General features: G+C 43.5%; 2 protein-coding genes across 2 annotated transcripts; one reads left to right on the top strand and one right to left on the bottom strand.

Moving 5' to 3' along the window:
* Positions 1-657: 657 nt before the first annotated feature.
* LOC104535404 (galectin-related protein A-like) lies at positions 658-4,653 on the top strand. The gene is made up of 4 exons (XM_010182968.1): positions 658-681; positions 3,004-3,092; positions 3,854-4,028; positions 4,397-4,653. The coding sequence occupies exons 1-4, from the start codon at positions 658-660 to the stop codon at positions 4,538-4,540; spliced, it is 432 nt and encodes a 143-aa protein (XP_010181270.1). The 3' UTR covers positions 4,541-4,653.
* A 2,041-nt stretch (positions 4,654-6,694) lies between these two features.
* PLEK2 (pleckstrin 2) lies at positions 6,695-13,648 on the bottom strand (the record flags this gene model as incomplete). Its single annotated transcript, XM_010182969.1, has 8 exons — positions 6,695-6,890; positions 7,900-7,978; positions 9,022-9,105; positions 10,479-10,580; positions 11,046-11,233; positions 11,565-11,656; positions 12,363-12,544; positions 13,484-13,648. Coding segments are annotated over 8 exons (1,020 nt in total), but the record flags the coding sequence as incomplete, so codon positions are not given.
* Between the last annotated feature and the right edge of the window lie 389 nt (positions 13,649-14,037).

Raw genomic sequence — 14,037 nt, 5'->3', positions numbered from 1 at the left:
GGGGCGTGGCGTGGGGGGGGTCTGCTTCGTCTGCTCTGGAGTATTTGTATGTGTATTGTGTACTCCTATACACACACCCCTGTATGGAGAAAGAGGCGTACATATAGGGGTAGATGCATGTAAGTGCGTGTGTTTACTTACCTCTTGTATATGTGTATAACCGAATATGTGTGCGTCGCTGTAGATAGGTCTATATAGGTAAATACATTTACCTCTTTGAGAAAGGACAGAAATGGTATAAAAATAAATAAACGACATGTTATTTATATGTATTACATATACAAATACAATATGTTATGCAACACACCCACCCCCTGCCATCATTTTGAATACTTACTTAAAAATGTGTAGGTATAGATACAGACATGGCTGCAGACGTGGGCTTGCCAGGCCCTCCTCTGTGGGGTGGCGGGGGCCAATGTTATTTGTGAGCCTCCCCGGCAGGACGAGGCACAGAGTGTTGAGGCGCTGAGGGCCATGACTCAGCTGCTGCTCTGGGTGGTGTCCAGCCACTGTTTGACAGAGATAAGCCACCCACACCCCCCCCAGCATCCTCCCTTTATTCCGGACTTTTTGTTTGGTTTTGTCCTGACACAGAAAACAAAAACTCCTCCGGGGACTGCTGCAGTGGAGGCAAGTGTAAGAGGCAGAGTGGTGATGACAGAGGAGAGGTGTCCCAAAGTAAGTGACCACAGGGCTCCTGAATGGACAGTATGGGAAGGGGGCTATGTCAATGTGTACATGCCGGGACCGGCCAATAAACCATGTAAGGTGCTGCAGGAGTTCGTGCCATTACCTCTGATGGCATCCTGAGTGTTTTTCACCTGCCCTGTGAACTCAACATTGGCAGAGCAATGGTGCATGGATAGTCATGCCTCTGAACTCATTGCAGCCCTGTCTGATGAGCTGGAACATGTGGTCGTTGCTCGATCTGTTCAGTTCTGATTCCCTGTGCCTTTAATGATGGTGCTTACTATGGTGCAGCACTGCACAAATTATTTCTCAATGTGCACTTTCAATTTGGGGTATTTGTATCTCATCTCTTGTGTAGGCAAAGCAGGAGCTTTAGTGGGACACAGAACCTGTATGAGGATGAAGCTCATTTAACCTGGCAACTTTTCTTTTATTATCCATTCTCTAATTTCTTTATTCAGTTTAAAGTATCTCCTTATGGTCAGAGTCTTTACTTGAGGAGCTGCTCCTTCACATGAAACATCTCACGTAGTCAATGCTTTTCCTTTGTTAGAAAGTTCAAAACTTACTTGCCCGCTTCTGCAAAGGTAAATGTACTTTACTAACAATCAGCAGTAGTGCTGTCATTTTTTAAGGTAATTTTTAAATTAATTTCTTCAAATATTTGCTTTGTTACAAGTTCAAGGTTTATTGATATATCTGTGAAGCTGTAAAGGTGGCTGGATGTAAATGTCAAGGTGGGAAAATACATTGTTTAAGGTCATCTTAGCAGAAGATATAACTAATATATTGAAATTTGGAAATGGAGTGTAGGCAAAACATTTTTCATCTTCAGTTTATGTTTCCATTAAGCTAGATAGCATTCAATAATTTAAAAATCAAACACTGGTTATATTTCCCAAAATTTATAAATATGTATGAAATACCTGTAGCAACTTACATTTGAATGGAAGCCCATTTGCTGTGAAGAAGTCTGTGGGTTTCCATGCTGATGCAGTGCTGCTCATAGTCAAAATATTAAACCATGCAACAATTGTGCAGATCTTCTAGCAAAAAATGTCTAAATTTTTACCTTGTAACACTGGAAAGATAAAGTCTGCTGTGCACTGCCTTGGAAAATTATCAGTGTCACACAAATTGCTAATAACGCTTAGCATTTTATAGCAGCTTCTTTCTAAGTGACTCTGCATAGGTAGTGATTAGATGCTACAGTGTATTACGCTGGCATTTACATTTTAAAGCCATTTCTGAAACTTAAGTTTCAAAACATCCCCATCACTTGTTTCCAAGATATCTCTCTTATTTTTCACTGACAGCCATAGCCTGCGTTAGTTTCTCCACTGATCATTGAAGCAGTGAGAGAATTACTTGGGGACAGTAAACATAGCTCTGACTGTTGGGTGGAGCCTGCAGCTACAGGTCCCTGTGAACAGAACAGTGGTTCCACCGAGAAGCCATTTTCTGGCTTTGGACAAGTGGTGGGGACAGGTGTACCTGGGGTCAGCTGTGAGGACATGGTTGTGTTTCTGTCAACATGAAGTGGAGGTGCAGCACTTGTGCTGGTTTTGTGCTCTTATGGCAGAGGACAGAAGCCACCTGGTCCAGTGTAAAGCCTGCTGGTGTCAAGCTGGCATATCAAAATCTGTTAATGAACTTCAATAAGCTCGCACAGAGTCTGCGCTCAGTGTCATGCTGCCACAAAGCTTTTGATCTGCTGCATGGAGCGCTGCAATCAGATTTGTTGTGTCATTAGACTATAGCAGCTATCACTGGCTCATCCCAGGAGTGTCGGCTATCTGTGTCTTGTCACCTGTGAGACGCGTGGGTCACCGCAGCCTCAGCACTTGCAATACCTGCTCTGGTCTTGAGGAGTGACGTCAGTCACCTGAAGTCAGTGTTGGCTGTTCCCAGGGCCACCTGAGGCACGCCACCAGGGTCAGCAGTGACCAGGGTCAGCAGTCACACTGTCAGTCAGACAGAGCACTGACAGCGATCACTCATCTTACCGATGGCACTTTTGGTCAGAAACTGCCAGCCAGAGCCAGCCATCCTGCCAGGCAGCCCAATGCCTCGTTACCAACTGGCTGGTTATAGCGGCCCTCTCACTCGCCTCGGATACCAGAACCAACAGAATTTATACCAAAAGCACAAGAAATATTTTAGGCCAGAAATATTTTTAAGTTCTTTCGTACATGTAAAAATAAAATCAACTAAAATGAGGTGACCAAAGCAGCTGTTGAAGGTGGTTTGCCCACAGTGTAACCTACTACACTACACCTACCTAGTGTATGTTTTCACTGTTCCCTGCAGATGGAGCAGTATGTTGGCGAAATTAAAGGTGGCCTGAGACCAGCCATGAAACTCACCGTCATAGGGGTGGTACACTCCAGCCCCAAGAGGTAGGTGAAGGGGATGGTGGGGACTTCACCTCTGTCACATGTGTTTCTACCTGTCTTCTAAATTCAAGTGATTTCTTCAGGGACTGTGCTCTTTGGAGGAAGAAAGTAATATAGATTCATAATTTCTAGCTCTGTTTAATTTTCCTCCTCTCAGACTGAGATTAAAAGGGTGAGAAAGAATTCACTATTTGGACCTTCTGACTGCCCTGCCAGTGTTTTCTACTCCTTGCTCTTACGTACTGTGAACCAGAGAGGGCACACAAGGGGTGTTTCTCCTCCAGGAAGAGGTGCAATTTTGAACTCACATCTCGGTTGTCTGCTGCGGGCTGGAATCGACACCATTTGAAAACCAGTGGTTTTGGCACAGCGAGTGCAGATTCATTGCTATGTTTAGTCTGGATGGCAGCAACTGTGCTGTCATTACACTTTTTTTGAATCTGCAGTCATCAACTCCAGTGCAATCAACACTTGTGAAGAGTTTTCTATAACCTCTTTTAGGATACAAATGTGTTTGATTCCTGTCACAAGAGAGGGAAAGCAACATCAGAAGTCCCTAGCATCCTACCGGAAACCAGAGGAGAAACAGAGACTGACCTGTTCTCATCCCTTTCCGCAGCTTTTAAGCCTGTGCAGAGTTCCTGTAGGAGCCCCGTGTTTCAGTCTGACAAGAAATCAATATCTGTCTCTAGTCTGTTCAGGCTTCTGATGTGCTCACTATGTTCTTTCACATTTCTGAAAGTCCCAGTCATTTGTTTTTTCAGCTTTTCAGTGACTCTGCTCTGTGATCCAGTGGACGCAAACAAAGATGTTGGGCTGTTATTTACAGTTAACTTTAGTGACAAATCCATCACCCGAAATGCACGAATTGCTGGGAAATGGGGAAGAGAAGAGAAGACTATTCCCTACTTCCCATTTGTGGCAGGCGACACATTTAAGGTAATTTTTGGGGTACTATGATGAGGGTGGAGAAAAGAGGGGGAGAAAGGCTGAAGGCTACTTATATGATCACAAATTGCTCACTATTGAAACTCCCAGGTTAACTAGTCTGGTATGGCACAGAGAGCAACAGTTTGAGCCCCGATGAGAGAGGTCCGTTCCTTTCTCTAGTCTTAGTGAGAGAACTTGCTATAAGGAGCTTTACAGCATCATCTCAGCACAGATTAGGTTATTTATTAGGGGCATTTCAGAAGAACTGGTAGACTTTGCGCTTCACTATTCACATCACGTGGGGTTCTAAGTTCATGCTGGTGAATTCAGCTCTGCAGCGTGTCTCTACCACCATCCCCTGTCCTTTTCCATTGCAGATGGAGCTCTTATGTGAACACCAGCAAATACGAGTCTTGCTTGATGGACGGCAGCTCTGTGACTTCACTCACCGCATTCAGCCCCTGAACTTGGTGAAAGCTTTGCAGATCACAGGGGACATCAAGCTTACCAAAGTGGCTTGAAAAAAAGGAGACCACAATATCACCAGAGGACAGAGGCAAATGTACTTTCTCCTCTCTGAGAAATATTTTGTCTTTTTCCCCTGGCTGATTCTGGAGAGTGGGAATTGTATCTTTTTCATTTATATTTTTATCTATATTTATATATTTTTCATTTCATATGTTTGAAACATACACTTTTTTTTCCTCATACACACTCAGCAATTGCAGAGCTATGCCTGGTCCAGATAAATCAGAGATCTTTGCTTAGATACTCTCTTGGCCTCTCAGATGGCAAGATTCATGATGCTATGCAGTATCTCACATCCTCATGTTCCTCTAATCCCCCAGGCATGCCAGCTGGTGGAGGTCACCCTCTGTGGTGGGGTGGCTGTTACCCTTGTGACTAGAACTGGGCAGTATGCAGGTGGTGGGACTGAGAAAAAGAGAAGCAGAAGATTTCCTTATAAGTAAATAAGGGAGTCTGGTGGGCCCCAGCAAGGCTTATGTTACCAGGAGGGAATTGCTTTTCCTGGAAGCTCTGCTCAGTCAGCACAAAGCCATTTGTGCTTCCCAGTACAGAGCATGCAAATGCCTTACCACCATCCTTGTCTTTTGCAGGTAGCGTTCTTGTGAACTGAAAGGTTTCAACAGCTGTGGATTTCACAGTGTTCTCTGGACCAGCCCTAGGAAATGGTATTTGTAGCTGAAACTGCATTGATCATTCATGTATTCAATTAAAACTGCATATTTTCTGGCAAACTTCTTTACTAGCTCTGTTAAATATTTGAATACACAAGAGTGTTGTGCTGTTATTTCATTGCTGTAGAAAAAAGTTCTAAATACATGGCTAGTCTACTAATACATATTTAGGCATGTATCATAGCTGCTGCCTTTGGCTCTGTTGTAATTACTTGCTTATAACACAGGATGAAGGGTAAAGTCTCTAGATGAAGATACTTTTTCTCAGTACATAAATAGGTGACCAAAAAAATCTGCAAAGAGGTGATTCTGTGGATAGTGAGCTATCGAAGTCCACTGTGACTTCAGGGACAATATATCGCATGCAGTCTTCAGAGGGCTTTCCGAGGCTCTGCAGAGTCTGTCTGTCAGATACAGGTACGCAGATAACATGAGGAATTCTATGAAAATAGTATATCAGCAGGCTGGGATGGTGTTTTAATCATCTCATACATTCCATTCTACCCTCTGATGTTGTGGAGAATGTCTCGGTTTCTATATAAAACTAAATTTACAGTCTATGAAACCATTATTTTTGTATCCTCAAACTGCCTCCTGAGAAAAATTGTGTCTAAAGAGCATAGGAGATTCAAACGCGTGGAACTTTTTTTATATTTAATGATATAAAAGTCAAGTTTACTAGACAAATAATAGAAAATTTAATGGCTTAAAATAGCAAAAGCAACAGTTGGATCTGCTATTAGAGTTCTCAGTCCCAATGGTACTCCACATAAATGGACTTACGGTGATAATCAGGAGGAAAAGTCTTGCTTTTATGGCTGAGTATTTCTTCCAATATATTCATCACCAGCAATTGTCTGGAATAACTACCAGTGGTCTGATTTGATACTCAGGATCCTGTACTACTATGGGCCATTACCAGCACAAGAATAATCTATATACTGGAGAGGAGGATCTTTTGGTCTTTTTCAGCCTAGCAGAGAACCAAATGGTGGAGCAGAAGGATGGACAGACAGACCTCTGGTTTGTTTTGCAATAATGATTATCCTGGCAGCTGGATTGCGGCTTAGCACAAGAGTCTTGTGATATGCCAAGAAAGGCAGCCTCAGACACCAGGATCTTTCATGACTTTGATTCAATAAGTCTTAACTAATTAAGTTTATGAGCCCCTTTATAAAGGGGAAAGGTTGCTTTAGGATAAAGCACGACCTGGCTCTGTCAGATATAGACTGAATACTTGTACAAAAGAATTATTTTCTTCTGTCTTGGAATATTCTATCTCATTGTTTCCTTGTAAAGCCCTGTTTGTCTGTATCCACCTGTTGTCTTTTGTCTCTTGGTTAGATGGTAAGTTCTTGGTGTGGAATTATTCTGAATCTACATGACTCGTAGGCACCTAGGATGCTGGTCTGCCAGGAGTTGCTAGGTGCTATGGTGATACAAATAACGAAAGTAGACTATCTAAGGGAAAAACAACACTCCCAGACAACGAGAGCAGGAAACTTGGTCACAAATGTGACTTGTTATTTGGCACGGAGTGCACCTCATGTCAGTGGTTTGATTGCCTCAATCCACTGTGTTCGCTCTGCCTTGGAGCTGGCCTGGATATAATAATGAATGTCATTTTTGGTGATGATTTTGAAAAGGTTGCCTTGCACGTTGCCCTTCACTCCTGCAAAGAAAAAAACCACGACAGATCAGGAAGCTGTACAGAGAAATAAATGTATGAAGCTTCGTAGGGAAGAATTTTAATTTAGTGAATTAGAGTATCAGACCTTTCCATTTCATTATGGATGGACATTTAAAGTTCTTGTGTCTTTGATTTCCCTTCTGCAAAATAAAGATATAGTACAGATATTCCTCACACAGACTGCATGAACTACTGTGTACTATGCTTCACATATAAAATAGCCACTGTTTAGATGAAGGAACCTACTTGAGTTATACATTGGAGGGATGAACTTCCTACCAGTTTGTGCAGTAGATTAGATTTGCTCCTGCCCATCTTCAGCAAGGAGCGCTATTGTTCTTCATGGCCCCCTGCCCTAGACCATATCTTTTTCAGACCCTGTCTTTTGTCTTTAGAAAGACGCTCCAGATTTGAGATCCATACGTTGTGCTTACTGTCATAAAATAAATGGCTTTAACAGCAGAAACACTTATCTGTGAGGCTGAGGTTCCAGACAAATGCTTAAGCTAAGCATATTCACTAGCAGAACTCTTTTTTTGTATTTGCTGTCTTTATGTCTTCTATACATTTGGGTTCTAGCATATCAAAAAAGAAAAGGTAGAGAGGACACACAGAAAAGGGATGACATCACCGGATGCCTCAAGACTGAGATAAACAACACCTAAAAAGAAGGTGTTTCCTCTTCATCTGTTAACTCTGAAATATTAATCAGCATCTTAGGACTGTCTCAGAGGTCATCCGACTGAGAAAAGCCCATAGAAAGGGGAACACCCAAGATATGTGGAAATAACACTTTAAAAAAAATCCCCTCTGGTATGCACAACCCAGCAGCATGGGGATTTTTTTTATGCTATGCCTCTTCCCTTGCTTGCAAAGGAAGAGTAAAGGCCAGCCCACTTGTGCATATAGACATGCACACAAACCTACACCCAAAGACTGTATCGCTATGGCATAAATACCTATGTATGAAAGTTTAGAGGCTCGTGCTTACCTGCTGGGACTCCGTTGTCCTCCAGAGCTGAGACAAGACAGCCACGAAGAGAAAATCCACCTACTGGCCTGTTTTCTTCCTGAAAAGAAAAAGGAAATGAGGCTTATCTGGAAAACATCACCATTAGAATAATTTCCCAGAGCACAGCACCTATTTTGATGAAGGTAGAGATGTAATGCCAGTCTTTCCAGATATAAAACACCCATGTCACAAGAGACGCCAATTAGGAGATGTAATTACATGCATTACTATGTTGTTTCAGTCTCAGATGTTTCTCTGATGAAGCTGGGAATGGCAGAGATAAATTAAAAGCACAAGGGTAGGCTAACAATCACATTTCAAACTTATGTATAGACATCAATATATGTGTGTGTGTATCATATATATATATACATACATACATATATATATATATGTATTTCTGCTTGCTGCTTTTCACTGAGACTGTGTGAGAAAACTTTGACTGCTTTCACCAGTAGGCTGGCTCTCTTCTAATCTTCATGTTCTGTAGTTTGAGTTTATAGGCTGCCCAGGGAAGTGGTTGAGTCACCATCCCTGGAGGTATTTAAAAATCATGTAGATGTGGTACTCAGGGACATGGTTTAGTGGTGGACTTGGCAGTGCTAGGTTAACAGTTGGAATCGATGATCTTAAAGGTGTTTTCCAACCTAAACAATTCTATGATTCTATTCAAGGGTGAGTTGCAGTGCAATAAAAAGCACACAAAGAAACAGGCAACAAAAAAACCCCTACTCCATAAGCTTTTTTCACTGTTACATTGTCTGTGTTTTCTTTAAAAGTCACGTAAAACATTTCTATACATGTTGTTTTAGCAACCTATTGGGCTTTGTGGTACACTATGCGTCTGGGGCTGATGGATCCACATGTCCTTCTGGGTTGCTCACATTGATTATTATATCAGGAGGGTAGATGCAGGGATAGAAGATCCTGGAAGGACAACCTCTCAGGGTAAGGCCAGAGAGGTCTTATTCCCCAGTCAATAGATAGGAGAACCCAGAATGAGATTTCAGTAAGAGAAACATTTAAAGCATAATTGTATTTCATTATAATGTTTAGGTCTGTAAGAGGATTTCTGGGGGTAGTAACTCCCCACTCACATACCTTAGTGGGGTCATAGTAGTGCAAAAATGCAGGATCAGCTCTCAAAACAAATCTCCTCACCTTCCAGTTTTTCCTCTTGTGCCCCTGCAAAACAGAAAAATTAAAGTTACCACCAGTAAATACCTGCTGCAATGGCTGTTCTCCTGCAGGCTGTAGAGAAGCCCTAAGCAGGTACTGAAAAAAGAGGGTTTGGAACAAATAGAGAAATTTTCTTTTCTGACATCTTAGTAACTCCCAGGATTTTCTGCTTTTATCATCCTCCTTCATGCATTGATAACTCCATTTTCTCTCCCTTCCTTGTGTTAAGAACCAAGAAAGCAGAGTGACAGGACCAAGTGATTATATACGTGGTTCCTGCTCCTAAGTTCAGATTCATTATGGGTCTTGGATTAAAAACCCATGCTGTGTGTGCTCTGAGGGGATTATATCAGGTTTGTTTGCAGCTCTTCACTCTTCTCCCCCAGCCCTCTCAGCTTCTGACAGTGTAGGACAGTGCAAGCTTGTACCAGGCCCTGAGAGCATTACTCGGGTCCTGGAGGTTTGGTGCTGGGGCTCAGGGCCAGCCTATGGTTGGGGCTGCTAGAGGCTTCTCCTTGCTACTGCTGCCCATGGGGGAAGGCACTTGGGCAGTTCTCATGACCTGTGGTGATGGGGGGGCTGCTCTGCCAGCCCCATGGGGATCCTCTAGCAGCTTCTAGTACCCAGCCCCCAACCAGCCCTCGCTGCATCCTGGCAGCAGGTGGAGGGAGATTTGGGGAGTGTCTGAGGATCCAGTTTGCATGACACAAAAATTGCAGCTCAGGGTACAAAGCTCCAGAGTAGAAATGTGGCCATGTGGTACAGGTGGCAGCGTTGTGCTTTGGAACAGTGTGATTGATCCTCATCTTGATCACAGCAAGGGCTGACTAAGGTGGGATCCTGTACACAATTACTGCTGACAGGTAACCGCGCCCAAAGAAAACAGGTCTCACCACCACCAGAGCATCCATGTACATAAGTAACTGTCCACAGGTAAATGTGACTTCATGCAAAAGGCAATCTACTCACCTTTGAAATCTGTGGCCATGAGAGCATCATAGCTGCTCACACAACCTGAATGGGATAGGTTAAACCAGAGGAACAGTGGATCCACTTGGAAGTGAATGTAACACCTCTGGTGGGATTTGGAGTTTCTGTGGGACTTTTGGTTTTGATACTATTTCATACCTTTTAGTATACCCTCAATATATACAGAATATCCAATTAATCCTGTCTGAGCAGCAAGTTCCATAGCTCACTTCTTCATCACTAGATACTCTTCACCATGTGATCTCTGACAGTAGTGCTGAGAGACAAGTTAGCTCCGCTCGCCACAACTCTCCAGTCGCGCTTGGATAAATCACAGTTTTTTTCTCTAGGAAGCCCTAAGAGCTGTCATTTTTCTTGTTTCCCAGGGAAGGTTCAAAGATTGTATTTACCTGTTTCACTAAGAATCCTTGCTTCACAATTGTGCCGCTTAATTCAGAGACATTAAATTGTAGCTCTTCTTTGGAACTTATATTTTTCCTACTGCTCTCAGCCTGCAAATAGGGAAAAGATGGTCTGACTTTTTAATCTAAACACATTTTAAAGTATAAAGTTCTGCATTTTCTTTTCCTTGAGCTGTTTTTAGCTCATATTTCCTGAGTAAACACTACTCTGTAGCCCTGCTGCTCAGCTTTGTAGGTCTGAGATTTACAAGCAGCAAATTACAGCTGTAAAGCCTACACATGCACTGTGGCCTTGAGTATCTGCATAGCTACAGCATGGCCTCCATTAAATGCAGACACAGCACTGCAGTGGAGAGACATACCCCTTTTAATGCCTAATTATGTGCGAGTGTTTGCACTATTAAAAGCCCAGAGCTGTTTCTTCTGCATTTACTTTCATAGCCTGCATATTTTGTCTTTGGTTGCATGCTGTGTGTGTCCCCTTTACCATGGCCCCAAATCAAGTGTGTGACCAGAGCCAGAGGAGGTGCCTCTGTTGGCAGCTGTGTCACTCACAAACATGTACAGAGCAGTGGAGTTGTCAAGGAACTGCTCAGAGAGGTCACTGTAGCGCATGGCCTCAATGCTGTGGGCTCCCACCGCCTTGATGAAGTTCTCCTCCATCAGCATGGATGCCAAGGTGACGGCCTCAAATCGTGACACAGCAAAGCTATTGGAGATGAGCCAGTCCACCAGGGCAGAACCTGCAGGGAGAAAGGCAGCTTTCAGACCAAGACAATGTACTCTTCCAAGGTGAGACATGGTCTCCTGTCACGCACGTCTCCGTTTGCTGAAAAATTTTGGCACCATCAGAAAGACTGTCAATGAAGTGCAAGGTTGACTGAAAGTGTGGGGTCCTACATGCACTTCCATATATCCAAAGAGCAAGAGAGGAAGGTGTCAAAGAGCTTGGCTGCACCACTCCTTTCCACTGGGCCACAACTGCTCCCACCACAAAGGCAATACAGTAGCTCCCTCGTCCCTGCAGTGTGGCATTTCAGCGGTGAGGAAGCTCTTTGCCTGCAGCAGGTGTACCTGTGAAGGTCTCTTTGTATCTGTTGCCTTGCTCCAAGTTGCAGGTCAGCTTAATTCCAGTACTGTTGTCATACATCCTCTCCACTATGTGGCTGCAAAAGAGAACACAGGACAACATCAGTAGAATAGAAAGACAGGCAGAAATTGCCACATACTTCTGTCAGTGCCTGGATTCTCCTCATGATTACCATCCTAAAGATGGGAAACAGCCTATATACCGCCCCAGAAGTTCTGTCCTAAGTATAGTATAGGAAAACTTCATTCTCCCAATAGCAGCACTAAATAAGTTGCCTCACAAAGTATCTTTCAATTTAAAGTACTTCAAACTGAGCTATAGTCAGCCTCCATTTACCTTCTCAACACAAATCAAATGAGTATCATTTTTCTATCTCTTAATCGTTTCTCATTTAAACATAATACCCTAAAAAATCCCAATCTGGATTCCGGCTACCAGTTTTGAAAGCTCACCCATGTGGGATGAACACTGTCACTACCCAGTCTTTCCCTGTCATACATCTTCCGAGGTAATACACCTCCCCAGTGAGAACCCCTGCAGCTCACCAGGAAGGTCTTCAAGCCTGCAGTGAGATGCCTGTGCAGTACCCACATACTCCCAAAATATAATGGTCAGTAAAAAGTGCATTCCTGTGCACTGGCAAAAGTGTGTGCAGACCTAGGGCAGAGAAGTCTCCTGGCCACACAGGAGAGGATCTGTGCAGAGAAGAGCACATCCCATCCTTCAGCTCAGGCACTTTGCAGACTACAGCAATAGCAGAAGGAGAAACCATGTGCACTTACTGGAGGCTGATATTCTCTATCAGTTTGAAAGAGTTCTTCTTTCTGTGAAGCTCTTCTACCTGCACTGGGTGACCAGCATGGATAGCTCCAGTGATGTCCAAAGCCCAAGAGTCTCGCTCCTCCCTGGAGCAACATTCAAGGAAATAGTCTGTGTTGGTTTTTGTCTTGAGTTTGATGAGTAGCTGTGGAGAAAAAAAGTGCAAAGTAGCAACATCGTTTAGCTGTTGTCCTGCACTTGCACTTCGCTCCTTATAGCGATGGCCTGAGTGGCACAAATAAGTCTGATACGGCATTCCATCTGAGCAGTACAGAGCAGTTCCTGGCCAGAAGGATGGTGGGCACAACTCTTGGGTTTTTTGCCCCATCCTCAGCCCCCCAAATTCCTAGTTTTCAGTGGCAAGCATGGTTTGCATGCATGGAGCTTGTGATACTTAGAGGAGACCACCCAGGTACTGGATTACATAGGAGAGTACTGCCGACTCTGGAGCTTTCCACATCCAGATCTCTACTATCTCAACAACTACAAACTCTCCCTAGGCTCCTTCTGCCAGGAGAAGCACTGCAATAGCCTGCAATTGCCAGAGTCATTTCCTTGGCCTCACTCAGAGGAAGTCTGCATTGCCGCTGCCCGGGGGAGCAGGGAAGCGCAGGAGGCACTTTCCCTTCCAGAGCCCTCTTGCTGGAAACTTTCCAGAGCAGCTGCCCATGATCACTCCGTGGACACAGTCAGGGTATAAAGCAACTACCAGAGACAAATTTCCTTATTTTCCCATTCTCCTCAGGCTTGGTTGAGCTGTTCATGCCGTCCCTCCACACACTGTTGGGCTGATGCATTCACATTTATTCTTCCCACTGTGTGTGTGGGTGGGTGAGGTCTTTTGGGATTTTTTGTTGATGATTATGACTCAGATTTGGGCACAGGGAACAGCAAAGACACAATGAGGAAGTTCATTGCTTGCTCTGGTTACACTGCTAATGGTAGCTTGCACTTGGCTGGGCCTAATTCTGGAAACGCATGACCCAGTGACATGGCTGCAGTAATCAAAGAAATCGAGAGGAAAGACATGGGAGAAATTAGAAAGTGAACATCATTGAGAAGGGATACATTTTTTCAGTCATACCGGTCTGTTCTCATATTCCAGGCATGGACATGTAATAGTGCAGCCGTCCAAAAGGATCCTGCCCTTTGGAGAGGGCTCCTTCTTGCCTCCTTCAATTTTGTAATACAGCAGCTTATCCTGAAGCAGAACGAACCATCTCACCTTCCAGTTACGAACAATATGTCCCTAGAGGGGAAGAAATCCACACAGCTAACTTTAACACAAGCATTGAGAAATGAGTATATTTTTGTTTGTTTTTTCTTCTTGTTGTTTTTTTTTTTTGGGGGGGGGGGGGGGAAAATACTATCAGCAAACTTTAACCCAAGCATTGAAAAATGAGTATATTTTTGTTTTTTTTTTTTTTTTTTTGTTTTTTTTTTTTGGGGGGGGGGTGGTGAAAATACTATAAACTAATAGGAAAGTGTATGAAGAGAAACACAAAAAGTCATCACAAATCCTGTTCTCCCTGAAATGTGTATTTTTAGTAACAAAGTAGCAGAGCTCCATCACTATCTTTTCCTCACTTTTTTTTTTTTGCTCACTTTTCCTGAGCATCTTGCTCAGGAAACTGGCTG

This window comes from Mesitornis unicolor, unplaced genomic scaffold (assembly GCF_000695765.1).
Source record: "Mesitornis unicolor isolate BGI_N332 unplaced genomic scaffold, ASM69576v1 scaffold34384, whole genome shotgun sequence".
NCBI lineage: Eukaryota > Metazoa > Chordata > Aves > Mesitornithiformes > Mesitornithidae > Mesitornis > Mesitornis unicolor.
This window is presented reverse-complemented; position numbering and strand designations above follow the sequence as displayed.

What these genes read in the sequence shown, in the direction of transcription:
- LOC104535404 (XM_010182968.1), top strand. Translation starts at nt 658, where the DNA reads ATGACAGAGGAGAGGTGTCCCAAA. An exon ending in CAGAGGAGAGGTGTCCCAAA is followed by an intron (nt 682 to 3,003) that starts GTAAGTGACCAC and finishes TGTTCCCTGCAG; the next exon opens with ATGGAGCAGTATGTTGGCGA. An exon ending in TGGCAGGCGACACATTTAAG is followed by an intron (nt 4,029 to 4,396) that starts GTAATTTTTGGG and finishes TTTCCATTGCAG; the next exon opens with ATGGAGCTCTTATGTGAACA.